This window comes from Helicoverpa armigera, chromosome 14 (genome assembly GCF_030705265.1).
Source record: "Helicoverpa armigera isolate CAAS_96S chromosome 14, ASM3070526v1, whole genome shotgun sequence".
Taxonomy (NCBI): Eukaryota; Metazoa; Arthropoda; class Insecta; order Lepidoptera; family Noctuidae; genus Helicoverpa; species Helicoverpa armigera.
This window is the reverse complement of record NC_087133.1, coordinates 3,764,897-3,791,320: the sequence shown is the minus strand read 5'-3', so window position 1 is coordinate 3,791,320 and position 26,424 is coordinate 3,764,897. Positions and strand designations below refer to the sequence as shown.

Genomic DNA, 26,424 nt, shown 5'->3' with positions numbered 1-26,424 from the left:
CGCAAGGCGAGTTGACTTCCCTATCAATTTCCCATAAAGAAAAGTGGAAATTGTAGTCTTACATGAGCAGTCCCGCAGAACTTACATAAAACAATGTAGAATTTTGGAGCCTGAATCAGTCTCAAAAAAAACTCAAGCAGTTGTAATTTGTCAATATAATGAGTACATGGTTATAGGAGAATAGTTACATTCCATTCACAGCAGAAATTATTATAGTAGTACATACATACAAAATCCCATAAAAAGGTAAGAAATTAATAAGTATGTATGTATCTTAAAATCTCTAAAATCTTAACCATTTTCTGTTTGTGCTTAAATGAATGATCATGAATACAATGGCCAAATAATTTATTGCTGCCTAACATATCTATATGATCTAAAGAAACATGGCTTATAGCCAAGAAAATGCCATATACTTTTTTGAATTTCTAAAGTATTACAAAAAGAAAAATGTTAGTGAGTAAAATCAATAGAGAATACTGATATTAATTTATTATCAAACACATTATGCCAAAAGAGAGAGGTTAACAAAGTTGTGATCAATTAACTAAATGAAGTCATACACTTTTTTATTAATATATCAAATATTCAGAAACAGAAATGCATTATTATTTTTTATGATAAAATTAAGACATTAGAATCTCGCTTAGCTTAGCCTATGACTATAATGATAAAGTTCAGTACATTTATGTGAAAAAGTATTCAAGGAGAGGTAAAAACTTCTTACAATTCGCCATAAGTTTTATATTATACTCCATATAAAATTGTGATCAGATTATCCCTGTAGGCGGTGTGTGGTGTAAATGCCAAGATTCTAATGCTATATTAAATAAAGCCTCGTGTTACAAGGCTACATAAATGGTAAAGCAATTGTTACTTAGAAACAACTAAATATTTTATGAAGTAGATGGTTTCGCCGCTTGCATCTGAGCTTGCAACTTCATTTCAATCATCATACAGATAGCTTTGTGAACCTTTGATTTTTCTATACCTAGCATTTTGATTTTTTCCATTTGTTCTGTGACAAATGTCACTTTCCTCTTGAAATAGTCCTTAGCACCGGCTATGTCCTGAAAAGTTTCATTCATAATAAGAAACAATTTAAATAATTACTCATCACTGAAAAAAGCCAATAAGAAGTTCTATTCACATTTCAGACTTTTAGCAGATATGAAGAATGCTTACTTTCTGAGCATAATAGCCAGTTCCTATATCAATGAGCACATTCTCTGTGTCTGATATTGTGCCGGGGACATACATAGAACCGGTCAGTGGTACAAGTATACTCTTTCCTTTGCTCTCAGGAGTCATTTTCTCAACACATTCACCTGATTGCATAAATTTTCCCTGGGCTATCTTCAAAGTATGTAATGAATCTTGAAATACAGTAATTTCCTGAAAAATACACAAAATGTATAGTCAACAAGATGTAGTAAAATAAAATTTCATACTTAACCTGAGAATTTTAAGTACCGAAAATAAAACGAGTTGGATGAGTAAGTATAACACAGAAATATAGTTAGTTAAGTTCATGAGAATATTTAATACATAACTTGCGGCATATTTTTAACTTACTTGATCCAATTGCTGTTTAAGTTGGGCCAACTGCTGTAAATTGAGCTTAGATAGATCTATTTGATGCATGCCTGGGGCTGGTGCACTTGATACGGTGGCCATGGTTGAAAAAAAATATATTTCACGCCTACTCCAATTAGCAAATATGAATCATTCAAATAAATGCAAGATTTTTAACATTATTCGCCTGAAGTAACCTCAAATAATTTACTCCACAGCAAAAATAGACAGTTCGTCTTGGATCTTGAGCTGTCGTTGTCAATTGTCAGTGTCAGATATCACTTTGTCTATGGAATAATCGACTATTTACATAATAACAACAATCGACAGGGATAGAAGTAATCGAAATTGAGTTATTTTCATAACAACACTATTTTGCCATTTATTATCTGTGGATCGCCAATTTGCGATCGACACCGGAGACAGCAGAATTCTAGACTATTTTGGAATTTAGTATTTACTAAAATAATATGTATTGAACTTTGTGATATCGCAGTCGTATCACGTTTCATGAAAGAACCGCTAAAGTTAAATACTAATAGTGAACAGTTTTAATATTTTCTGAGTGAGACTTAACCCCAATTCAACTTCGTCATGTCTGTCACTAGTCTGGATACAATTGAGAATTTTCAAAACTTTATTAGGTAAGAAATCTTTCAACCTTTTACATTACATAAAGAAATTAAGTTTAGTTGTTTGACAATTTTCTCAGAGTCATACATACTGAATTACTGTGGGACATACTTAATTATCTTTTGTTTGTCACAAATTTAATTCACTGACAAAAAATATTAAGATTCAATGCTCTTACACTGATCTTCGTAGCGTTTATTGTAAGCTTTTACAAGGTTATTAATTATCTAATAATTTAATGTGTTAATTTGATTTGAATAAAAACAATTATCATAACGTTTTTCACCTTTTCATGAGGTCACCCAAGATAACAATTTTAATGCCGTAATTTTTTCCATGCTTAACACATGTGACATATTTTGTTTATTCTAGTAGTATCAAATTATCTACCTAAACAAAACACTGATATCTGTAGATAAAATATTGATAACATCAATACCTGCTCGTCCCGTTTGACTGGAGACACAAAACCTCAACATGAGTTTGTTATCTTGAAGTTTTGTGTTCCAAATCGATATTTGAATTTCAGGACACCTGTGCTAACAGTAGTTCATTTTTCTGCTGATTGGGCAGAACAATGTAAGCAAGTCACGGAAGTATTGAAGGAACTGTTGAAGCTACCAGAAGTACAGTCCAATGGTAGCAAGGTAGCTGTTTGTGATGCTGAAAAGTTGTCTGAAATCTCATTGCAGTTTAAGGTAAACTTAGTTCACATATCCATTTGACACTACATAACATGCAAATGTGTATAAATTAATTTGTATTGAAACAGCTGAACAGACTTGTTTAAAAATCATTACAATGGCAACAAAAAAACTGAATAAATTATTTAATTTCCAGATTGACTCTGTACCAACAGTAATATTATTTAGAAATGGAACACAAATAGACAGAGTTGATGGTGCTGATGCAGCACAAATTACTTCCAAAGTTAAGGCCCATAGTACAAATAAGACTGCCCTCGGAGATGTAGCTCCCGTGAAACTAGAAGACAGACTGAAAGCCTTGATTAACAGACATAATGTTATGGTCTTCATGAAAGGCAACCGTGAGCAACCTAGATGTGGATTCAGCAGAACTTTAATTCAAATCCTTAATGGAACGGGGTAAGGATATTACAAATGAGAATATACCTTGCCATGCTACATAATGTAGTAGTGCTTCTATCAAACTTAGCATGATAAATTTCTTTGTGAACGTTTACACTGCCTGTTGTGAAATAGATGTTAAACAATGGTAATGAGTCCACAAAATGTTTGTAAAACAATCTGCAGTTGAAGTGATTGTCTGCAGAAGTGCAGATTTAAAAAGTAAAGGCTTGTTAAATAACAATATACTTTGTATTCCAGGGTGCCGTATGATACATTTGATATACTGACTGATGAGGAAGTCCGCCAAGGCCTAAAGCAGTACTCTGATTGGCCTACCTACCCTCAACTATATGTCAAGGGAGAACTCATTGGGGGACTGGATATAATCAAGGAACTTCAAGCTAATGGAGAATTAGATGCTACACTGAAGCCTTAATGAATGGTTTAATCCATTGTAGGAATTTAATTTATTGCAATAAATGATTGATTTTTATTAAAATTGATGTTTGCTTCAGTATGCCTATTAATGAAACTTGGCCTATACAAAATGTAGGTGGGAAATTGACGATTTTATGTCAAGTTAGACAACGAAACCTGATCGTGTAAAGTAATGCAGGTAGCAAGACCACCAATGGTCTCCGGAGTAACGATGTAGATGTCGCGTTTGGCCCAATTCTATTGAGGTCTATAGCAGAATTTAATCGCTTTTATTTCCTTATAAGATGGGGTTCCGTTATCTCAGCCATAGAATATCTACTGCTGAACATTACACTGCCCGTTATAATTCGGGCGGATAAATATGGAACTATTTATCTATCTTTGTTGGCTATCAGTTACGAGTCGTGGTGCAGAACCATAGTTGTGATGATATAGCATCAAAATAAATGTAGCCATTTAAAAAAAGTGTTCTGACTGTGACATTTTGCTTAATGACACATTGTCATCATGACATTGACAGCTCAAAATACGTCTTGTGTTGCTTTTGCTTGACGAAGACGAACCAAACTGGACTACTTTATTTTGTAATTAAATTCAAAGCCAAAAGGGAAAGGAACATAAAATATTATTAAAAATTTGGTAGATGCAGTGTTTGTGATTATACGATCTGATTTTCCTGCCTTTCTATCTTGTAGATATGGATAAACTTTATTCTTTTAACCCAAGTATGCACATCTTTTAATCAATCTATTACATGCATTTCGTGTTCATTTTACTATGTACCTTTATGATTGTGTTTCTGTTATCTTAATCTGGAATATTATAATGATGATTGTCATGTAATTAATTATTCTATTCTAGAGATAATGAGTAAAACAAGGACGGCGGGTGATGGAATGGAATCGGATGAAAGCACAACAGAAACGATTAATAATGTGGGTTCTAAAAGTACCGCTAGTCCGACAAGGAAGGATAGTTTATTACCGGCTCGTTTGGTGCAAGTGTACGCTACAAAAGTGATCCAGTCAGATAAGAGGAAGTCGATAAACATGAAGACACCAAAGTTTGTGCCGTATGAGCCATATCCAGCGGCCGTGAAGCCGATGACGCCTCAAACGGCTTCAAAAGGGATGAAAAAGTCGAGGAACAACATGGACATTAACACCTTGATAAGTCAAATGTCTCAGATGAATACTAGTTTGAAAGAATTCAAACCTCGTCCAAAGTTGAACTCCACAGGTGATAAAACTTCCTTGGATATTGATACGAGCAACACAGAGAAAGCTGAGATGCAGAAAAAGATTGATGATTTGACTCATGAAAACGAATCTTTGAAGGAACAGCTGAAGCAACAAGTTCAGGTCAGTTGTTCTTTGAACCATAACTTCCTTCTTCCTACTTAATGTAAAAAAGTGTATAGACTAACGAGCCTTGAATGACAACAATACAGCGATGTACACAATAAAGAATTTTCCACTCATTGCTGGGTACTGAATTGTGACTGTTAGCAATGAAAGGACATAATATATCTCCATTTTACCATAAATAGCGCATTCTTTAGACACTGTAAACAAAAGAAGTGCAGCTCATTGTTCATCAGCCACTTATGGTCAGACATCTTATATTTTATTTAGGTCAAAGAAAACGAATGTTTGCTGAGTTTCAGCCTTTAATAAATATAAGATAGGATAAACAAAAATCGAGTTAACCACCAATGTTATAGATAAACTAAGTTTCATATCTTAGTTCTGCAAATCCCAACATTCTTTAAATAGCATAATAATCTTAATGCTATTTATTAAGTTATCATCCTTATGTTTACACATATTTCTGCTATATCATGCCAACACCATTGCATCATACTATTGTTTAAAAGAATGTGTTATCTTCAGGTCAACAAAGAATTAAAAACAATGCTGGTGGCATCTATGGGTGAGGACCTTGAGACTCAAGTACAATCTCTCAATGAAGATAAGAAGCACTTGGCTAATGCCTTGTTGAATTCTGCACAACATTTGTCTACTCATCAGGTATGTTTGGTACTCTAAAAAGTAAAAACACAAACCCACTGTCTTTAAAAAATTCATACAGTCAAGCCAATGAGCAAATAGCAATATGATTCAAAAAGAAGGTTGTAATTGATGTCAGATTTATTTTGTTATATACTGGGGTAAAATTGCTAATTTTCTTAGTTTGTTTTGTAAGCTATGTATGTTACTGCTTAGTTTCATCTAAACTCATTTATCCGCTTGAGAGTGAACATGTAGCAAATAGATCAACTCTTTACAATAGTAGCATATTGTGATGATGAATAAAAACATTCACCTTGTTCGTAGGAACAAACGGAATGGTTAGCGGGCCAGTGTGAAGTATGGAGAAGCAAATTCCTAGCAAGCAGGTAAACATGACTTCCCTTTATGTAGTTAATTGTATGTATCTATAAACTTGTTTATAAAATAAGGAGGGATAGTAATGACATTACTGTCCCTTTTAATAAGGATAATATTAATAAGCTTAGCACTAAGCTTGTTTACAAATGACTTATTTGTTTTTAGCTTGATGGTGGAAGAATTGGCACAATGCAAGAAATTACTAAGCGATAAGACTGAAAATTTACAACAAGCAATAAAACAATTGCTGGACGAGCGATGCAGGGCGCGCGATATGATGCTATGCACATACAAAAACTTATACAGTCTACACGAAAAGTGGCTTGAGAATATCGCCATTACTGAATATGTGGGAAACAGTAAAATGTACAACCGTCCAATTGGTAACCTGAATTTTAACGCGACGATACCACATTCAACTAATATTCTGGATATGACATCTGTAAATCTGAAACTATCGGAAAATATAAGCAGTTCCGTTGAAAAGCAAGATATAAGTCATTTGAATAGCTTGCCTTCTGTCACTGAAGGCGAAAAGAATGCTGAAAATGTAAGTACCTACATATACATGGACATGAATAACAGGAAATCTTTCTACAGTATTACTAATAAATCGTGGAAAAATACCTAGAATGTTGGTAGAATTTATAGTTATTAAATGTAATTACTAATTTTACTTCCAACATGTTTCTTTATCATACCTTGGACTAAAAAATGGTGTGTTATATTATATTTTCGAATTACACCTAGTGGGAAAAGACAACCTATTGTAATACAGGATAATAAGTTGACTGATACTTACATAAGCATTCTACCTCGGGTGATCTTCAGATCATCAACATTATTATTTATATATATTTTTTATAATTTTTCAGGTAATGGCAATGCCTCTCGACGTAAAGAAAGTGAACGAGGCACCAGTGAACGCCTTAGTTCACCACGCTTACAGCAGCAGCGGTAATACAGTGAGACCTATCGCTTCTTGCGTACATTGCCACGGCAGAGTCCAACTACTGTAATTTAAAGGTCTTTAAGTGGTAAAGCACAAGATTAGGTATATAGAGAGTCCTCATCTCGACTATGTTGGGGTCGGCTTCCAGTCTAACCGGAAGCAGCTGGGTACCTGAGATTCACAAGGAGTGACTGCCCTATCTTACCTCATCAACCCAGTTACCCTGGCAACCCAATACGCCTTGTTAAGACTGGTGTCAGATATACTGGCTTCTGACTACCCGTAATGACTGCCAAGGATATTCAATGACAGCCAGAATATAAGTATAAATATGACTGTTGCCTAAAGATTGTTCCCATTATGGGGCTAATTTCAAATGGGAAACGGGCGTAACTGGTTAACAATTATTCGGTAGGAACAACCTTCAATAAATGACATGTCTTCAATGATGTTTCATTTATCACAGGAAATGTAGTTTCAGTAGAAAAAAAATATTACGACGAAAATTTTGACGACACTACAGCGTTGTTTGTAACATTGCCAGTCAGAAGGCCGAATATACTATGTTATTGAATTTAACAACATCTGAACTTGTGAGATTGTGACTATCATTTAACTTTAATTTTTATTTGTACAGGGATATTTTGATTGTGTTTACAGGCTTTTGTTGCTGACTGTACTTTATCTAAACAGTGTAAAATCTTCCTGATTTTTGTAGATTGATCACTTGAAAAATAAAGTATTTCAAGACACTAAAGTAAAATGAACGTCAATTAATGAAGACGTATCAATAATATCAGTATTTATCTTTTTGTAATTATAGGTAGGTAATAAGATTTTGTGGGAAAAGCTAGTAAACAGGCTACCTACTTGTAATCAAATCTTAACATTGACCCTTACTAACATTTTATATTATGTGAATGTGTTTTGTTTTTATGATGTGAAATGTTTCAACCGATTGATATTAGATATTGAGGTAGGATTAACCGAGGGATGGCAAGTCAAACCGCAGGAAACGGCTAGTCTAGTATAATTATAATTATGGTGCTCTGATTTAATAATAATTTTATTTGAAATACCCAACCAACTAACCAAGCAATATGTCTTCCGACGATCCTTAGAAATAGTAACAATAATTGATGAAAATTGAATTAATTTTAGGTACGCAATAAACTAACGATATGTAGGTATGTTTCTCTTTTCCTTAAAATATAACGAAGTGTGTACCTACATAAATATTAATTAAAATGTATGTATTGTATTTCATGAAGTCACGTAGAATGTTGACCTCAGAAACTTGTTTATGTGCTATTCTATAACGGAAAAGAAATATGGCTAATTAATTCTTTAATTGGAAACTTGACTCTAGTAGGAAAACAAGCGTTTGCCTTATTTCTGAAAACAAGATATCGATGTTTTTTTTTTTTATTGTATTTTAGTTTTACGATGTGTAAAGTGTAATTTATAATGAAATCTTTTTATAAAATAATTTTGTGGAAGGTGGTGAAATTCATTCCGAAAGGCATTTTTGTGTAAAAATGTACATAATTCTGTTTATTAATAAAACTATTTATTGTTACTGTTATGATTTAATTTAATAACAAAGCTTATCTTGGTATCTTTATTGCATAAGTAGATATGTATAGGTATGTATACAACTTTGTTTTCATTGTTTATATATCACAGCTTGATATCATAACATTACCATAAAAAAGAACAATATTGTCGTCTGATTTTCAGTCAATCATTGAGAATTCTTAACAAGGATGCAAAAACTACGAAAATACATATATGTATAACCTATTCACCAGTAAAGAGTTGTCTATGCACTCTTAAAACTTTAAAGAGGTTGACATACTAATACCCCACAACTTTTTTCTCGAGTTTGAAGTTCACAGCTGAAGGTAAGTAGCCCAGTTCTTCAGCTACAGCTTTTCTCAAACGTTCACTATGGAAGTCCATCATTTCTTTGCCAGTATAGTTGTAGGCTAAGTAATCGCGAACAGGAATGTACTTGGCGCCGCCGAACCAGTCAACCATGGCGATTTGAACTATCTTCAGCTTAGCTACGAACCAGTTGTGGTCTGAAAATCGTATAAAAATAATTAGCTACATATGAATACACTAGTAGGTACATTATGTATTGCGAACTATATGTATAGTAAGCCAATCGGTATGTTGGCCCTACGTCGAACAAAGTTAGAGGAAAATTGTTGATTTGGACTTGAGTTCCATTAAAAGCAAAAACCCGCAATTATTACCTAGGGTCATAAAGATTTTAAAATACTTCTGTTCTGCCTACCCCTCTTTGAATAATATATTGATTGAATCGTTAATTTACCCTCTCAAAATACCTATTCAATCCTTACTTATGCTAGAAATGCGAAAGTAACTCTGCCTTATTAAAAATAAACTTGTAATTAGGTATCCTATCTACAGATAGTCTAGCTAGAGCCTGAGAAAGTATATAGGCTACTTTATATTCAGATGCGGGAAATATTTCCCTCAGTACCTACGCGGCTGGAACCGCGGAACCAATTTATATACAAACAATACGTCTTTGTACATACCCGGAGGGAAGTCAGCCATAGACGGATGCCTCTCGAACAACGCGCCCTTTGCAAACACGTATTCCGCTGTGTTCTCGTGTATCTGAATGCATAACGTTGTTTTAGTAAACAAAACACATTATAGTCTAGTGTTTTGCAATGCTTGCTGTTCTTGATAAAGCACTACTTATAGATATCAAAACTTATCTGAGCTGCATTGATAGCAGAAGCATTTTGCTTAAGTAGGTCCTTATTATGTAGTTATTATTTATACTTATGTAGTTGCTATATTCAAAGTTAGGGTGCATCTATACGGTGCAAGTTAACATGAACAAGTGACGAGCACGCGGGTGGGTTTGCTTTGGTACATGCGCGAGTCGCTGGACCCGCACGTTTTTAAAATGCATGTAACCTGCACCGTGTAGATGCACCCTTAGTTAAGCTCGTGTTAATTAAATTCAAAGACGATTTTAGAGTAAATGGAAAGTAAATAGGTATGTATAAAATAATAGGTACCTTCTTCATTTTTCCTGAAAGCATGAGCCTGGTGCATCGTGGGTCTTCCGGGTCAATTTTCTGATTCTCGCAGTACCTCGTTTCTTCTAGTGACACGAGGACAGTGGCACGGCTGTTTTTCTGTTGATAATTTTGCAATTTTATTTTAATTTTTGCTATTAAGCGAAAGAAACTGCTGGACTTTTGTGGACAGCGTTGAGTTTGACTTGGTCAAAACGATAAATAGGTTTTCATTCATATATAGAGTAAAAAGGTTCTGAATCAAGGTGGTGCAAGGTGACTTCGATTACACAGAGAGTGTTTGAGATGAAAGACAACGTATAAAACGTAGCACTGTGTCAAGATATGAATAGCTTTAACAATTTAACTGTCATGACAGATACCCAATACAATTCCCTACCATTAAAGTAAATCCAACATACCGATAAATCCTTAGCGCTGAAGTCCAGAGGCGACATGTAGAAGTAAGGTATACCGGTCGAGTTGGCGAGGGACCCATCCACGATAGACTTGACATTTGAGAACGGGAACCCTTCAATGGCTGGCAGAACTGATATGGTGGCTAAGGATGCCCAGCCTGCGGAAAATTTAAACCTATGTTTAGTAGTATATGTACGTAAAAATGGAAATTAACACTTTTCTTACAGGCGAAACCTAGGAAAAATCCAGTAGATATATTGTCGCCAAACTTTATGACGGCTAGAGAGTAGGCGGAGTACGCGCGAGACGCTGCGCAGAATAGGTAGGTATCTACTTTTTAAGATATATCAACCCGCAAGGGAGGTATTCAAGAAGTAAGGGCCCTATGCATTAAGTAAATAAGGACCTATATAATTTTTTGTGAGCCGTTTGTGTGACAAGTTTGGCGAGAAAGGTGTGTGGAAAAAAATAACGCAACAGGAAAATATAAGAGGTAGTACCAAGAATAAAACTACAAGACATCTGTCACATAAGCATAAACTTGGACATAACGGTGGAATTAAAATATGTAAATATTTATTGTTTAGTTAGATACCTATCTTTGATTGTAATATGAATAGTACATAACTACTACGATAAAATATTTTGCTAGAACAAAAACACGTAGTTTGGCCCTTGGTAGGGTCAACAAGAACTTTGAATTATTTATAAGGGCTTCTCCTAAATATACCTACCTATACTAAAAGTTTTTATATCAAAATAAATATGAACTTACCAGCATTGTGCAGAACATATCTGGCCATAGCAATTAACTTCGTGTGGTCAGGAGGGCCCTCCCTATAGCGTGGGCTCATCGTCACCTCATTCGCATTTTCCCGCCAATGTTTCCCCCGATAATGTTTGCACTCGAACGCATTTAAAAAGCACAAGCAAGCGAATAAAATCACTTGCCACTTCATTTTGAAAACCTACAACAAAATATTATTAAGTTTAATAAATATAAGAGGAAATAAGGAGAATTATTCAAGCGACATTTTCCGGCGTAAGAATCAAATCTGAATATGCTTATAAGTACTTAAAATGTGAATACATTGCCAAAAACACAAGTCACGCGTCTCTAATGTTTATTTATAACCAAAGTACTTGGAATGTGCGCAAATCATAACATATCACGTACAATACGTATAGACACGTTCGCTTTCTATAAACGCAGGAACGGAACTGAATGAGTTTGCACATAAACGATAAACAAATACAAATAGGTATTGTTTTAACTCAACTTGAGGATAAACCAAGCGATTAATACCAACCTCATTGATAAGAAAGCTGAAATAATTGCAATACCTACCTTATGTTTCTCTGATATTTAAAAAATATCGTAAATGTCTTCGGTTAGGCACAAATTATTACATTTCATTCCTGTTTAATATTGTCTAGAAAACAATAACATATAACCAAAACGTGAATCAGCAGTCAGGCAGGTGTTTGACATTTGAGGTCGTAATTATAGTCCAAGAGACGGGGACGCGACGACACCCGACGAGTTGCAGTTGCAACTTGCATTTGGCGGTAATAATAACGAATCACTCATTCATAATCCGTTATAATTATCATATTAATTATTAAAATTACATCATATCACTGTATGTACAGCAGGTATATTAATTAATTCGTAATAAATAACAACTGCATACATACAACATTTATTTTATTGAAGAAATTAAGTATAACCGAATATACTTTTATAATCGTTTACCGATTGGTTCCTTAGATCCTCTTTCACTAAGTCGAAACATTATTTTATGCTTCCATCGCGTACCACCAAAAAAATAATGCGTCACCCTAAGTTAGGATATTATCTTGAGATAAAGCTTTGGTACAAGATACATACCTTATGCGAACAGTCCGAAAGCCAGGCAACAAGTGGCTTACAGGATAAACAGCAAATGATACCCATAATATAATCAATATTTAATATTGTACGATAAAAACATCACGTACGCGATAACGGGCCCTGAATTGACCTGAAGCATAAAAACGATTCATAATCTCGAAGTGATTAATTATTATTAAATGTAAGATTATAATGTAAACACGAAAATTGGGTAAGTAAAAAAAACAAAGGCTTTTCGTAAATATTTTCTTATTACTTCCATATTTTTTGTTGACATTAGAATATAAAATACCTACTTACTAACGTAACGTATTCGGTTGCCTATATGTCTAATCATTATCAATATTAGATCTACAGCCTGAGCAGTATTTAAGCTCATTGAAAGATAAAATTACTTTTTTTTCTGGCTGGTATAAATCTGTCACTAACTTACACTCTAAAATTGAAAAAAAAAAACCGTAGCTTAAAACATAAATTCATGAATCAAGTCTCAATATAGATGCGTTATCTCAATTAACGCTGTTGAGTGCTCTTAGCAATTTGTTCCTTGAGCATCAGAATACTGGCGCGTTGTTCTGGCGGCAACAGGGCGATTTGCTCATCCGATAGTTGTAGTACTTGCATGATCAGCGCAGCCTGGGAGAGAGAAATCGTTGATTACCTTTTTGAATCTTGGTATAATTATTATGAAGATGGAGAGTTCTTTGTTTGTTTTTTTTTTATGAACACAATTAATGAAAATTATTACGTAAAAAAATTGTTTTTGACCCATAAGTGTATATGGAACTTACCTTCTCTTGATCGGAAGCTCCTGAAGGTATGCCCTGGATAGTTCTAGCCTGGGCTGCGCTTGGCATACCAGGTGGCATTTGTTCTGCAAGCATAATAATAGTAAAATACAACGAAATAAACTGAAAATTACTAGAAGAAATGTGTCGAATGTTGAGAAGGAAAAGTGTATTAAAAACAACCATGAGTAAACAAGACCCAATTTCACTAACAACATACAAGTCCGCTATTCTGAAAGCAACTGTTTAATTTGGAAAATAGACGTGAAAATTCATAGCAAATATTTGTTTTAAGAAAACGGCGCGGCGTTTATGTTGTTGGTGAACTAATGCGTAAAGGCTCATTATAAAATTCGTGAGCTTAATTACATTTATATAATGAAAGCTAAATAACATACGTTGTTGAATTTTCTGCTGCGTGCGTGGATCGTTGGAGCGCACGCGCGGGTCGGCGCTGAACGACTGCGTCTGCATGCTCGCCAGGCGCGGGTCGCGGGGGAAACCACTGTTATTATACAAAAATAATATTAATTTTATGAAGAATTCATTATAAATTATTCTTAAAATAAATTTAAGAAAAACACTAATTGCTATTCTACGGAAGCTTTTTTATAGATAGCTTTTGCTTTCTGACAAAAAAGGAATAGTCATATTTAAATTCAGAAAATTCTTCAAGTTGGTTAAATATGGGTGCATATTTTGAATGATTGCCAGTAAAATGAAGTTCTGGTTGTTCAACGTTATTCCAGAAAAAAAAATACAAAATAATTTAAAAAATTTGAAGATAATGAAACCTTTAGGAATAAACAAACTTAAAACTACCATGCGTGAATGGAAATAAAGCAGGGTATCACATGAACAAATACTATAAAATCCAGACTGCATAAGTTACATCATGAAAATGTGACTTACATCGGTTCTGTAGGCTTCTCCACTGGGGGAGCAATACTTGAGAGAAAAGGGGTTTGTCAGTTTGTATATTTTTATCAAATTAGCACTGAAAATACGTTACTTAAAACTGATACCTTTAAATAACCCGCAGATCTCGCAGGATACATTAATGTTTAACTTTGAGCTTAAACTTCAAGAAGATCAGTCCAGCAGTTTTTCTTAACATTTAGTGAGTTCAAATACTTATGTATTTGAACTCACTAAATGTTTAACATGAATATATGCAACATTATTTAACATGAATATATGTAAAAATCTTTCACCGACAACTGGTTGCGACTATCGTCAATCTCCGAAGTTCCCAATCTTTTTAATCTATAACATATATCAATAAAGATATCATACGTGTCGGCATGGTGCTGCGGCGGCGGCACGGGGTGCGGCGGCGCGGGCGGCAGGCTGCGCATGTCCTGGTCCAGCAGCGCCGGCGGCACCGCGCCGCGCCCGCGCAGGTCTATGTCGCCCATTGGTGGACGAGCTGGGGGGATATAACTTTTGTAGATATGTGATCAAGTATATAGAAGAATGCCCTATACATAATAGGGCATTTTTCTCCCGATTTGTTAGAGAGAGACACCTGTTTTTCAGCACACTATATTTATAGGGTGGACAAGATGTGTAGATGAAGATGAAGTTGCAACTTGGACAGAATTATAGTAATCTTTTTTTATTAGTAGGCATTATAATGTTGTGCTACGTACAGATTGCGAGAGCTTTTTTTGCATTACCACTTTTTGCTTTAGCTATATATACTTTTGTACATATTTTTACTCACGCGCATATTGAGCTGGTGGCGGGACAGGCGCAGCAAGCAGCGGCGGCATCTGAGGCGGTTGATCTAAAGTGAAAATAAAATTAATATTTAAATGTTAAACACTGTTACTTACTAAACTATTATGTACTAAATGAATAGAACATAAATCTGATTTGCAAATGTAAAACGCCCATACTCAGCTATATACAGTTAGACTGGAAGCTAATCCCAAATAGTTGGTAAAGGGAAGGTTCATATGTGACAGAGCATGCGTTGCATACTATCGGTTGCATTACGCCAAAACAGAAAAATATATAACAAAACATTAAATCATTCACACCTAACCAATGATGCGTTAGTACATTTACGATACGCTCGACGCATTTTCCGCTTGTATGAATCTTCCCTAAAAGATGTTTCTTTCATTTTGAGAAGTTTAACTAAAATGTACAGTATTAAAATTTGTGCAGTTTTACTTACTCTGAGGTGGGTTGCTTGGAATATAATGGTTTGAAGGTGGAATCTTGTCACCCGGCTGAATCAATGGTGGCAGTGGGTTACTGGGATGTAACATGCTCTGCAATAAAAATATCAGGTTCAGTATGGCCTTTGTTCCCCTTGCTCATAAAGGATAAGATTCCAGTTTATTATTATAATCAAGTTTCTTGTTGGTATATAAAGTACATCAAATTATATTGTATTTTTGGACTACATACTACTATTGCTTATTTTAAAACTTGCTTCCACCCAGATAAAAAGTATCTAAATATATAAAACTCAAAGGTGACTGACTGACTGACTGACTGACATAGTGATCTATCAACGCACAGCTGAAACCACTGGACGGATCGGGCTGAAATTTGGCATGCAGGTAGATGTTATGACGTAGGCATCCGCTAAGAAAGGATTTTGATCAATTCTACCCCCAAGGGGATAAAATAGGGGATGAAAGTTTGTATGAAACTTTGTCAATTTTAAACCGATCGGACTGAGACTTTGCATGCATAAAGCTACTATGGCGTAGGCAACCCTTAAGAAAGGATTTTGATAAATTCCATCCCTAAGGGGATAAAATACCGCAAAAACCATAGGTACCTAATTAATAATAATACTTCTTATCGCGAGCGAAGCCGCGGGCAAAAGCTAGTAAGCTAATATGTTGGGCTATTTATTACAGAAATGTTTCATCAAACCAGACCAGTAGTTCTTAATATTATCTGTTTCCGCAAACAGACAATTTATTACTAGGTATAAATTACTACTTACAACAGCTGTGGCTGGGTCTACAATCCTCATAATAACTTGAGCTTGTAGCAATGCATATGCCAGCTGAGGATTTTGCAGCATCATGTTCCTAGCTTCATTGGGGTTGTTCTGTAATCAAAACAATACATCTACATTTTTATGTACAAAATAAAGATATGTAACTTCACTTTACTGTTCTTTTTCTGACAACTGAAACACTTGGCAGTAGAAATGTTTGTAGACAAAGCCTGTAGTATTCATTTTACAACATGATATAATATAAAGTAAGAAAGATTTGAATTCTCAATTAATACATTCTTAAAGTACAGTCATAATTAAATATTATACAGTTACAAGCATTTAAAAAACTTGAGTATTTCATAAGTGTTTTGTTTACCTGGATACATAACTTCATTTGTTTCATGAGCTCAAACATCTGCTCTGGAGGGAGAGTGGCCACAGCCTTACTGATGGCTTCTGGAGCTTTCTCAGGCTCACACGGCTCTCCGTAAGGATTCTCTATCTGTAACAGTGTATAGACACAATAACATCACAAAAAGTAGAGATATTTTTTGTATACTAAAAAGTGATGTGTTGGAAAGTTGAAATTTTTTATTAGATATTAAGTGTGTACACTGGTTTCAATATTAAGAAGTATTTGTAAGAGAGAATAGCTGTAACTTATTGTAATGTGTAATTGTTATACAGAGTAGAAAAGGAGTTCACCTGAGGCCCTTGCATCAATGCTTGCATTTCCATCCTAGACTTCTCAGTACAAGCATTATCTACTCTCAAGGATCGCCCACCGATCTCGTATCCGTTGAGGTTCCGCATAGCACTGAGGGCAGTCTCCTGATCTTTATATTCACAGAAACCATATCCCTTAGGCTTGCCGGTTTCTCTGTCAAACACAAGCTTAAACGACAGCACAGGACCGACTTCACTAAATATATCTTTCAGTTTCTCTTCTGTAGCTTCGTACGGTATATTACCAACTGGAAAAGAAACACCGAATTCATATTTGTTGATAAATATGATCGTTAGATACTGTTATGAACTGTTGTTCAAAACTTACCGAAGACAGATCTCATGGACTTGTCCATGATACTCTGTTCTTCCTTCTCTTTACTTTTATCCATGGTGAATGCTGTGTAGGCTTGCTTATTTACTCAAAAATAACAAAATTAACATAAATACCGACTCAGCTTCCGATGAATATAACCTGTAAAAAATTAACAACTTTGAAGTTGACGTACGCAGTGATGCTGTCAATTACCAGAGACAAGAGAGTGAAGGAGGGTCACAGATAATGAAATCTATAGAGATGAACCGAGTTACCTTAGTCGATTTTTCGGTTTATGGTCACACTGTATTTGCCTAATTTACTATCGAAACGATTTTTTTGTTTATTATAATTTTTATCTATAGGCTTGGTTGTCAAATCCTGCCTGCTTGAAATGAAATGAAATCTGTCTGAATCGAATTCCATTCCATTTTCGCTTGACTTGAGCAAATCTGTTTTCGTGAAAATTACAATTTTTGTGATTACTGCGCCTGTTTGAAGAATTTTATGCTATTGATTCAGTTTAACATTGCGTCGTTAGTGTAAAGTGCTATTTATATGCGAGTGTTATCGTGGATGAGTGCAGGAAGTCGTTCATTTCATACCACTGAAATAGGGTATTGATTTGTGTCTAATACGATGAGATGACAAAACCATGTCAAGAGTGTTTTAGTAAATAATATAAAAGAGTAAGAGATTTTCTGAACCTATTGTTGGTGTTTGGAATAGAACGGAATGAATCTCGATAATTCATCGAGAGAAAATTCTGAAGCATTAGATTCTGTTGGTACTGTGAGCCCGAGAGATAAATATCAAAGCATGAGAGAAAAGAAGCTATCCACTGCGTCGCTGACGAACGCTGAGGGTGCTCGGCCGAAGGTCGTGACTGTCAAGCATCCGGAGTCCAATAAGCCGAAACCCACAGCCAAGAAGAATAAACCCATACAGGCAGATTTAGATATTATCAAAGAATTTCAAAGATGCCGTGACGAAGGACTTAAACGGCTTGATTTAAGCAAATCTTCCATTACTTGTCTCCCACCTAATGTCCGTGATCTTACCCACTTAGTGGAATTTTATTTGTATGGAAACAAGCTAGCATTACTGCCTGCAGAGTTTGGATGTCTGGTGAACCTGCAAACATTAGCATTGAATGAGAATTCACTCACAAGTTTACCACAGTCCCTCGCCAACTTGAAGTGTTTAAAAGTATTAGATCTGCGACACAACAAGCTCAATGACATACCAGACGTTGTTTATAAGCTCACATCACTGACAACATTATTTTTAAGATTCAATAGAATCAGAGTTGTTGGCAATGGAATTTCCCATTTGACTAATTTGACAATGTTAAGTTTAAGAGAAAATAAAATCAAAGAATTATCATCTGGAATTGGCAAATTGGTGAATTTAGTAACATTTGATGTTTCACACAATCATTTAGAGCATTTACCACAAGAGATTGGTAATTGTGTTAATTTATCAACACTTGACCTTCAACACAATGAGTTATTGGATATACCCGAGACCATCGGCAATCTGCAAGCCATTACCCGCCTGGGCCTCAGATACAACAGACTGACTGCTATCCCTGCCTCACTCAGCAACTGCAAGCACATGGATGAATTTAATGTTGAAGGGAATTCTATATCCCAGCTGCCTGATGGCCTCTTGGCTAGTTTAAATGAACTGACAAGTATCACTCTATCAAGGAACTCATTTGGGAGCTACCCGTCGGGAGGTCCAGCTCAGTTTACTAATGTGTTCTCTATAAATCTGGAGCACAATCAGATTGACAAAATTCCATATGGAATATTCTCCAGGGCTAAGAATGTCACTAAGTTGAACATGAAAGAGAACTTGCTTACATCTCTTCCCCTTGATATTGGAACCTGGGTAAACATGGTGGAACTCAACTTGGGAACAAATCAGTTGGCCAAATTACCTGATGACATACAATGCCTACAAAACTTAGAAGTTCTGATATTATCTAATAATTGCTTGAAGCGGGTACCTCCCAGTATTGGAAGCCTAAGGAAATTGAGGGTTTTGGATCTTGAAGAAAACAAGTTAGAAGTTTTGCCAAATGAAATTGGTTTTCTGCATGATTTACAAAAACTGATTGTTCAGTCAAATCAGCTGACATCACTGCCCCGCTCAATTGGCCACCTGACCAACCTGACATATCTCAGTGTTGGTGAAAACAACTTGCAATACTTACCTGAGGAAATTGGCACTTTGGAGAATCTAGAATCACTTTATCTGAATGACAACCCCAACCTGTGCAATCTGCCGTTTGAGCTAGCACTTTGTGTGAGCTTACAGATCATGAGCATTGAGAACTGCCCACTGACTGCTATTCCACCAGAAGTGGTGTCCTCGGGACCTTCTCTAGTAATTCAATATTTAAAGTCTCAAGGGCCATATAGAGCTATGTGATATCAGGAAGATGATTATTTACCGGCCGGAGAAGGCTAGTAAACTTTTTTAGGTGCTTGAAATGGCAAGCTTATCCAGAAAATGTATACTCAAAAGTTTCTGTTGAGAAATAAAAAAAATACTATACCCATTGTATGCTACTAGTAATGTTTAAATGTAAGAATTGACATAATTGTGGGTTGAAATGTTTTTATGATTCTGTCTATCAATTTATTTCAATGTATTTTTGTGTCCAGTTTGATAGATATAACTCCCAATATATTATACTATTTAATGTTTTCATTATTATGTAATAGATGTTTAAGATTTAAGAAATTGTTTTATTGGTATCACAAAAATTATAAAATCACAAAAACAAACTGATTAGTGTTAGTAGGTAAAAGTATATTGTAAAATGCTGTATATAAAATGCACAATAATAATATTATCCATGTTTTCCAGTCCATAAATGGATTTTTTAAATAGTAAGTAATGATCTTTCAATATCAAGTGTCAAAAAGCTTCTTATTCTGATTGTTATATTGTAATATGAAGACCCAAATAAGAAGCATGTGCAATCTATTGAGCTTAGTGTCATAAGATACCAGTTAACTATGATTAAGTAAATTATTTGTTTAAAAGCATTTTCAAAGAAACTCTTCGTTTGGACAATATCTAGCAGTACCTTTAAATTGATATTTAAAAGCATTTTCTCACAAATTGTTTTCATGAAGTACTGGCATTTAAATATTTTAAAAAATACACTAATGTTTTTAATCAGTATTTTGTGTGTTATTTAGATTTTGATGTTTTGTAGACGAGTTAAATATGTGGGTATTTTACATCAATTTTAAACTTTTGAAAGATCTCATAATTACATTATTGGAGTTTTAACAGTGTGTTTACTGTTTTGAGGAAATTCCTCATTATCATCATGACTAATTATGCATTATTTACAATAGGTTTCCTATCTGTTGCATTTAACATTTTCTTATTTATAAGTGTATGTTATTTAGAAATTAGATACCATTTGTATTCTTTTGTGGCTATATTCACGTGCAGGATTATTCCTAATGCATTTTTTTATTTAATATTTCAAGTGCGCACACGATTTAGTTAATTAAGATCAACCTTTTATGTATTACATCTTTACAATTTTTATATTCCTAGTTCTAAAAAAAAAAGATTGATGTTAATATTTTATACGATAAAATGATAGATGTCTAGTCACAGTAAAATTGATTTCGTAATGACGATTTTCATGTATTTGATGTATTCCATGACATACTATAACCACCCTAACAATATAATGTATTATTGACCCTTTCAATAAAGAGATTGCTGTTTTTGCGACTTGTGCTAAGCGCTCTGGTGAAACCTGTCCTAATTTTAATGTTGATCCGTGTGTAGTTATTCGTTTTTAATCAATGTTTCAGTAACATGTAAACATGTTATGAAATAAATAAATTATATAGTAATGAGTTTTTTATTTAAAATCCTTTTGACCTTTTATAAATACTCCATGGGCTTAGCCTAGTAATCTTTAAATAGCTTAGCACCGACGATCATAGTTAGTTCAAACGTAAATCTGAGCCCTGCCAGGACTGCGGGATTGTTCGAAAGAGTTACCGCGGCCCTGGTACATAAAAGGCCTACGACGGAACACGACGGTTTTTAGTCAGTAAGAGTTTGACACTCCCTCACCGCTGCTTACCCACAGCGGGATATAAAGGGATATGGGGTATATAAAGGGAGAACATAAGGAACTATCTAAAGGGAGTACACAAAGAAGTATATAACGCGAGTACACAAAGAAGTACCTATATAAAGGGAGTACATACATAACGCAATATATAACGAAGTAGGTACATAAAGGGAGTACACAAAGAAGTATATAAAGGGAGTACATAAGGAAGTATATAAAGGGAGTACATGGATGGGGATGAACGGACTCATTCATAAAGTAAATAGTCTTTGGACTCATTTGATGATTTTTGATGTCGTTAAAAAAAAACAAGATTTAAACACCATGAATAGGTATGTACCTACTTTAGTAGGTAAACTTGCATATGCAAACGACTCTCTGTGGCCTGTAGGCTTGTTGCTGACCATACCTAACAATATTATCCTTTTTTGTGAACGTTATTTTGTTGTATGTATATGCCTGGATGCACCCTGTTAGGTACCTAGATATTTCTCCACATACATTCTCATTTTTATTGCAAAATAAATGCCTAACTTCCGCCAACTTTTCCTCCCGGATACCGCTTCCTGCATGCACCCGGTAAAAAGTAGCGTGAAGCCTGAGTGAGCTATTTAATGATATGTATATGTGGAAAAATATCTACATAACAGCCTTTTATAGTATACTACCCGGTTTTTCGCAGCTGCACTCGCTTCCCGTGAAAACTTTTGCCTCGGAATAAATAAATATAGCCGATGTCACTCAGAATGTAGCTTTCCAACAGTGAAAAAAATTATCAAATCCGGTTAGTAGTTTCGGAGCCCTTAGGGTACAAACAAAAAGTTTTCTCTTTATCATATTGTATAGTATCATATAAGTAGTTTAGACGACTCGATAGGTATTCCATAGGTTCTACATTTTTGTTTTGTTAGAACTTTTAGGGGGTGGATATAAAATAAAACATCAACATAAAGTTCAATAATTTATGAAGTGCATAATACACAAGTTTCATTTAGCTCTTACATAAATAGGTACCTATATACACGAATTATTTTTGAAGCTTTACATGTAAATCAAAGCAGTCTACAAATAATATCAATAATTGATGGTGCAGTTATCAACACGCACAACATTATCTTTCATTCTGAAATCCCGCTTTTGTCCTCATTTGTGAGGACTGAGAATAAGCAAACATCAGCTCTTACACTACTTCCTTGTTTGTATGCATGAGACATTGCATGCGACTTGTTGTGCTCAACTTTCGTTGCGAAATTAGTACTTTTTAAATGCATTATATTCCTTAAATCTAAGATTTCCACATACAAAAATATTTCGCCCTAATAAATCACTATAAACACACTTTGTCTAATCACAAACATTATTCGAAATAATATAATTATATAAGTAAGTTAAGAAAATTGAAAAGAATCAGAAAAATAATGGCGATAAGAGTAAATTTCACCACCACTAAAGCTTACAACAGTCATTTCAGCTGCCGATACGGTATGAGAATTGTCAGATTTATATTACGTATGTAATACATGGCTATAAAAATTCATATGTTATTGCCTTTACAAATTGTTAGCTTATGAGAACCAGCATGAATTCATAACACTTTATTCAACCAGAATAAAGCAAACCTACTAATTATTATAAGCATGGATATTAATAATATTAATATATCTAAATAAAATACCGCTTAACCAATACATCATTCACTGGATAATAAATGCTTAAATATCTGCAACTAATTCGAGTTTAAATTGAGTATGTTAAAACTAGCATCTACGGTCAGTCGTTATTCACAAGTTGCATAAGAATATATTTCAAAACTTCGAATATTGAGGTCCAGTTGCATATACAAAAATAACATTATAGTCATTTTACATAACAGTAACAATTTGTTTCTAACCATTGAAGATTTCTTTACAAAACATACTAAATAATATACTGAGTCTTACATCTATTTATAAAATCTTTGGCATTTTCATATGCTTAAATATAAGCAGAAAATATAAATAAAAATAGTTGTGTGATGATCCAGATAGAATTATTAACATTTGTAGTATCACTATGCAGTATGGAGAATGTGTTTTATGGCACTTATTGGGATGCATTTACTGTAATTTTGTTCAATATTCTTAATAAAAAATCAGTTGTTTGTTAGATTGGAAGAGCATACTGGTATAGAAACACATTATTACTGTCGTCGCGAGATTTCTGCATGTATAATTGTCGAATTTGTCATGGAGTCTTATTTACATAATTAAACACTTCCGCTGATGTCTCTTCTGTGGTTCAGGTCTTAATACTGCGCGCACAGCTTCATCAAACACCTGCGGGATAAAGAAAAATATCGATGAAGAAAAAATGCAAACAAAAACTACCACTCCTAAGAAAATGTCCTTGTTGAGAACATAAAGGAACATACAAGTTTCTCTTTGAATAGATTTTTATGGCCTTCTATCTATTCCTTCAGCACTAGTATTATGCAGCTTATAACTCTGCTTATTATAATACAGTTTTAGAATTCTTAGAACAACTACATTCTGAAGGAATGTACATTAAGAAAGGAACTTGGCTTATAAAGCTGTAAGGCTGGAAACAGTTCTCGAGCGACGGTCAGCGAGAGGTCGACGTAGCTATATCTGTGCAAATCTATGAACGCGCACTCAGCTACGCTGACGGTACGCGCGTGATTTTGTATGTGATTCGGTCCGGATATACGGTCAGCACTGACCGTCGGCCGAGCGCTGTTTCCAGCCTAAACTACAGCACATTACAAATTCAATATGTTATAATTATGTAATTTGTATGCAACAGAAATAACTATACTCCATTTGAGCAGGCACGCAACTAAAGGTATGACCAAATCTGGTATGACTTTTGCGTAAATGCATATTAAACAAACAAACTACTGCTTAATATAATAATGAATACATTTAGTGATAGTTATTATTGTATTTACATTGACTTTTTGCCACAGTTTAGTTTTAAGCTGTATATTATAAAGATATAAGTAAAAAGTCATATCAAGATTGTTGATACAGTTAGGTGCCTACTCAAATAGAGAAGTAGTAAAAAAATGTAACCCACCTGTTTGAGTCCACGCTGAGTCAATGCAGAGCATTCCATATATTTAACGGCTCTAATTTTGTTGGCCAGCTTTTGGCCTTGTTCCCTTTTCAAAGGCGACATTCCTTGTTCCGACAGCAAACTGAGGGTCTCACGATCATCCCTCAAATCAATCTTTGTACCTATAATTAAACATTTTATTTAATTTTACTTGTTTATGTGGCGGACTGAAAGTAACAAACAAGTCTAACAGAAAAGAAACATTAGATATTATGAAGGATTTAGTTTCCACATTTCTCGCATATATTCTTTTAATAAATTAGAGATAATTATTGCAATAAATTAATGCTAATGATCGGCTAATCTATTATACTCATAGTAACATTAAGCTGTGATTAAAAGTATTTAAGTAATTAGATAAAAGTAATTAATTAATCAGTGATATATCAATTATCATAATTTATTTGATAACATAACATAGCAACTAAGAACATTGCTACCTAAAGATATAGTTGTTTGTATTGAAAATTACTGTTAAATAGACCATGTTTTTTTAAAACAAAATTGTTTTTACTCACCAACCAATATTATGGGAGCATCAGGACAGTGATGCTTTATCTCAGGGTACCACTTTGAAGTCACATTTTCATAAGATGATGGGCTAAAATAATGCAAAAAATTACATAAACATATTATCTTTTAGTTGATTCTATAAATAAATAATATTCATATACTCTAGAACCAGTTGTGCATACATTATGCATTTAAAGGAGTTCTATTTCCTACTGGGCAGACTTAGCATGTAGTCTATGGTTATCAGTGGAATTTTACAGGATAATTTGAGCCACACAGACTGACTTCAACAGAACAAGTGAAGTAGGAGGATAATGCCTATTAGGCTATTAGTGGTTAGAGGTAGAACCAGTTGAAACCGGTTCAGAAGTTTAGAGTTCGTATTATTGAAGACACTCAATATTGTCCCTATCCTTTGTAGCTGCAATGTGCCCATTATGATGGCTTTATTAATTAGAAGAAGTAGAGTAATTAAAAGCATTTAACATTCTTCATTATTTAGTCACATGGAGGTTATTTCCGGTTCTTCTTTCTGCAGCCATTACTTAGAATTACATGGCTATTGTATGATGTTTAATAGAAGAACTTTGAGCCTATGAAGACCTCTCTTTGTTCATTGTTATATGTTAACACATTCCATTCAGAGTATTACAGTAAACTGACCACTAGTGAGTACATACCTTGTTACACTGAAGCATATGAGGAAGACATCTGTCTGTGGATAACTTAATGGTCTAAGTCTGTCATAGTCTTCTTGGCCAGCAGTATCCCACAGTCCTAGAGATACTGCTACTCCATCCACAACCATAGGTGCTGAATAATTGTCAAATCTGGAATTATTACAATCAAGGTAAAATTATGTGGGATATCTCTAACTTCACAATCACTTGTAGAATTAGGGCTCAAACACTATTTAGAACTTCCAATACAACGTGAATATAACTTACACTGTAGGTACATATTCCCCAGGAAAACTGTCTGTAGTGTACGATATTAACATGCAAGTTTTACCGACAGTACCATCTCCGACGACCACACATTTGATCGGCCTTCCTGATGACATCTATGGAAGAGAATATTATTGATAAATAAAGGCAAACCTATGACTCATTGTAAAACCGAAACGTATGTTGAAAACAATCAGATATTATTACCGTATAAAAAGTTTTTCTCACTTCTTCTGAATTACAAACACTATACGAACAACAAAGAGTTGAAGCACTGACAAACTATTTATAGAAGGGCAAGTTTTTCAAAATTTTACATCGAATTAGAATAGGAAACGCATTGAAAGATGGATGGGGACATTTACGGAAGAGCTACAGATAATAAATTGAACTGAGTTGACGGATGATGTTGCGTTCATTTATATGCAATAATTTATTTCGTAGTTCTGCTTATGCGACACATTAGTT

The 26,424-nt window shown here is 34.4% G+C and overlaps 7 protein-coding genes across 11 annotated transcripts; 3 read left to right on the top strand and 4 right to left on the bottom strand.

The window, feature by feature from the left end:
- Positions 1–477: 477 nt before the first annotated feature.
- LOC110380781 (probable prefoldin subunit 5) lies at positions 478–1,817 on the bottom strand. The gene is made up of 3 exons (XM_021340890.3): positions 1,576–1,817; positions 1,186–1,395; positions 478–1,070 (listed from the first exon to the last, which is right to left on the bottom strand). The coding sequence occupies exons 1-3, from the start codon at positions 1,675–1,677 to the stop codon at positions 897–899; spliced, it is 486 nt and encodes a 161-aa protein (XP_021196565.1). The 5' UTR covers positions 1,678–1,817; the 3' UTR covers positions 478–896.
- A 154-nt stretch (positions 1,818–1,971) lies between these two features.
- On the top strand, positions 1,972–3,798 carry LOC110380771 (glutaredoxin-3). Its single transcript, XM_021340878.3, has 4 exons — positions 1,972–2,219; positions 2,738–2,906; positions 3,049–3,314; positions 3,558–3,798. The coding sequence occupies exons 1-4, from the start codon at positions 2,170–2,172 to the stop codon at positions 3,733–3,735; spliced, it is 663 nt and encodes a 220-aa protein (XP_021196553.3). The 5' UTR covers positions 1,972–2,169; the 3' UTR covers positions 3,736–3,798.
- Positions 3,799–4,270: 472 nt separating this feature from the next.
- Positions 4,271–8,917, top strand: LOC110380737 (golgin-45). Its single transcript, XM_021340831.3, has 6 exons — positions 4,271–4,462; positions 4,599–5,098; positions 5,630–5,767; positions 6,074–6,135; positions 6,293–6,677; positions 7,003–8,917. Exons 1-6 carry the CDS (start codon positions 4,435–4,437, stop codon positions 7,144–7,146), a joined length of 1,257 nt encoding a protein of 418 aa, XP_021196506.3. The 5' UTR covers positions 4,271–4,434; the 3' UTR covers positions 7,147–8,917.
- On the bottom strand, positions 8,649–12,608 carry LOC110380746 (protein CREG1). Of its 4 annotated transcripts, none has more exons than XM_021340843.3 (6): positions 12,456–12,608; positions 11,340–11,532; positions 10,567–10,721; positions 10,145–10,264; positions 9,650–9,731; positions 8,649–9,163 (listed from the first exon to the last, which is right to left on the bottom strand). In XM_021340843.3, exons 1-6 carry the CDS (start codon positions 12,519–12,521, stop codon positions 8,937–8,939), a joined length of 843 nt encoding a protein of 280 aa, XP_021196518.3. In that variant the 5' UTR covers positions 12,522–12,608; the 3' UTR covers positions 8,649–8,936. The 4 variants fall into 4 exon arrangements, with proteins under 4 accessions (XP_021196518.3, XP_021196541.3, XP_021196525.3 ...); XM_021340866.3 differs by lacking the exon at positions 12,456–12,608 and adding an exon at positions 11,913–12,024; XM_021340850.3 differs by lacking the exon at positions 12,456–12,608 and adding an exon at positions 11,742–11,891.
- A 152-nt stretch (positions 12,609–12,760) lies between these two features.
- LOC110380670 (cleavage stimulation factor subunit 2 tau variant) lies at positions 12,761–17,467 on the bottom strand. Of its 2 annotated transcripts, XM_064037754.1 has the most exons (11): positions 17,272–17,467; positions 16,923–17,191; positions 16,594–16,719; positions 16,218–16,325; positions 15,432–15,528; positions 14,973–15,035; positions 14,543–14,675; positions 14,159–14,194; positions 13,645–13,751; positions 13,250–13,332; positions 12,761–13,094 (listed from the first exon to the last, which is right to left on the bottom strand). In XM_064037754.1, exons 1-11 carry the CDS (start codon positions 17,333–17,335, stop codon positions 12,972–12,974), a joined length of 1,209 nt encoding a protein of 402 aa, XP_063893824.1. In that variant the 5' UTR covers positions 17,336–17,467; the 3' UTR covers positions 12,761–12,971. The 2 variants fall into 2 exon arrangements, with proteins under 2 accessions (XP_063893824.1, XP_063893825.1); XM_064037755.1 differs by lacking the exon at positions 14,159–14,194 and having other exon boundaries at positions 12,763–13,094.
- Positions 17,468–17,639: 172 nt separating this feature from the next.
- LOC110379544 (leucine-rich repeat protein soc-2 homolog) lies at positions 17,640–21,155 on the top strand. Its single transcript, XM_021339255.3, has one exon. The coding sequence runs from the start codon at positions 17,995–17,997 to the stop codon at positions 19,696–19,698; it is 1,704 nt and encodes a 567-aa protein (XP_021194930.1). The 5' UTR covers positions 17,640–17,994; the 3' UTR covers positions 19,699–21,155.
- A 1,175-nt stretch (positions 21,156–22,330) lies between these two features.
- On the bottom strand, positions 22,331–26,346 carry LOC110379553 (ras-related C3 botulinum toxin substrate 1). Its single transcript, XM_021339267.3, has 6 exons — positions 26,164–26,346; positions 25,957–26,072; positions 25,690–25,839; positions 25,015–25,097; positions 24,458–24,618; positions 22,331–23,697 (listed from the first exon to the last, which is right to left on the bottom strand). Exons 2-6 carry the CDS (start codon positions 26,070–26,072, stop codon positions 23,620–23,622), a joined length of 588 nt encoding a protein of 195 aa, XP_021194942.1. The 5' UTR covers positions 26,164–26,346; the 3' UTR covers positions 22,331–23,619.
- Positions 26,347–26,424: the final 78 nt, after the last annotated feature.

What these genes read in the sequence shown, in the direction of transcription:
- LOC110379544 (XM_021339255.3), top strand. Translation starts at nt 17,995, where the DNA reads ATGAATCTCGATAATTCATCGAGAGAAAATTCTGAAGCATTAGATTCT.
- LOC110380737 (XM_021340831.3), top strand. Translation starts at nt 4,435, where the DNA reads ATGGATAAACTTTATTCTTTTAACCCAA. An exon ending in AACATTTGTCTACTCATCAG is followed by an intron (nt 5,768 to 6,073) that starts GTATGTTTGGTA and finishes CCTTGTTCGTAG; the next exon opens with GAACAAACGGAATGGTTAGC. An exon ending in AGCAAATTCCTAGCAAGCAG is followed by an intron (nt 6,136 to 6,292) that starts GTAAACATGACT and finishes ATTTGTTTTTAG; the next exon opens with CTTGATGGTGGAAGAATTGG.
- LOC110379553 (XM_021339267.3), bottom strand. Translation starts at nt 26,072, where the DNA reads ATGTCATCAGGAAGGCCGATCAAATGTGTGGTCGTCGGAGATGGTACT. An exon ending in GGGGAATATGTACCTACAGT is followed by an intron (nt 25,840 to 25,956) that starts GTAAGTTATATT and finishes TAATAATTCCAG; the next exon opens with ATTTGACAATTATTCAGCAC. An exon ending in CTCAGCGTGGACTCAAACAG is followed by an intron (nt 23,698 to 24,457) that starts GTGGGTTACATT and finishes TTTATCCCGCAG; the next exon opens with GTGTTTGATGAAGCTGTGCG.
- LOC110380771 (XM_021340878.3), top strand. Translation starts at nt 2,170, where the DNA reads ATGTCTGTCACTAGTCTGGATACAATTGAGAATTTTCAAAACTTTATT. An exon ending in AAATCTCATTGCAGTTTAAG is followed by an intron (nt 2,907 to 3,048) that starts GTAAACTTAGTT and finishes TTTAATTTCCAG; the next exon opens with ATTGACTCTGTACCAACAGT. An exon ending in CAAATCCTTAATGGAACGGG is followed by an intron (nt 3,315 to 3,557) that starts GTAAGGATATTA and finishes TTTGTATTCCAG; the next exon opens with GGTGCCGTATGATACATTTG.
- LOC110380670 (XM_064037754.1), bottom strand. Translation starts at nt 17,335, where the DNA reads ATGGATAAAAGTAAAGAGAAGGAAGAACAGAGTATCATGGACAAGTCC. An exon ending in CCGCAGCACCATGCCGACAC is followed by an intron (nt 14,195 to 14,542) that starts GTATGATATCTT and finishes TTTTCTCTCAAG; the next exon opens with TATTGCTCCCCCAGTGGAGA. An exon ending in GAGCTTCCGATCAAGAGAAG is followed by an intron (nt 13,095 to 13,249) that starts GTAAGTTCCATA and finishes TCTCTCTCCCAG; the next exon opens with GCTGCGCTGATCATGCAAGT.
- LOC110380746 (XM_021340843.3), bottom strand. Translation starts at nt 12,521, where the DNA reads ATGGGTATCATTTGCTGTTTATCCTGTAAGCCACTTGTTGCCTGGCTT. An exon ending in TTTCGGACTGTTCGCATAAG is followed by an intron (nt 11,533 to 12,455) that starts GTATGTATCTTG and finishes ATTTTGTTGTAG; the next exon opens with GTTTTCAAAATGAAGTGGCA. An exon ending in TATGGCTGACTTCCCTCCGG is followed by an intron (nt 9,164 to 9,649) that starts GTATGTACAAAG and finishes TACGATTTTCAG; the next exon opens with ACCACAACTGGTTCGTAGCT.
- LOC110380781 (XM_021340890.3), bottom strand. Translation starts at nt 1,677, where the DNA reads ATGGCCACCGTATCAAGTGCACCAGCCCCAGGCATGCATCAAATAGAT. An exon ending in TTAAACAGCAATTGGATCAA is followed by an intron (nt 1,396 to 1,575) that starts GTAAGTTAAAAA and finishes TGTATTTTTCAG; the next exon opens with GAAATTACTGTATTTCAAGA. An exon ending in CTGGCTATTATGCTCAGAAA is followed by an intron (nt 1,071 to 1,185) that starts GTAAGCATTCTT and finishes GAAACTTTTCAG; the next exon opens with GACATAGCCGGTGCTAAGGA.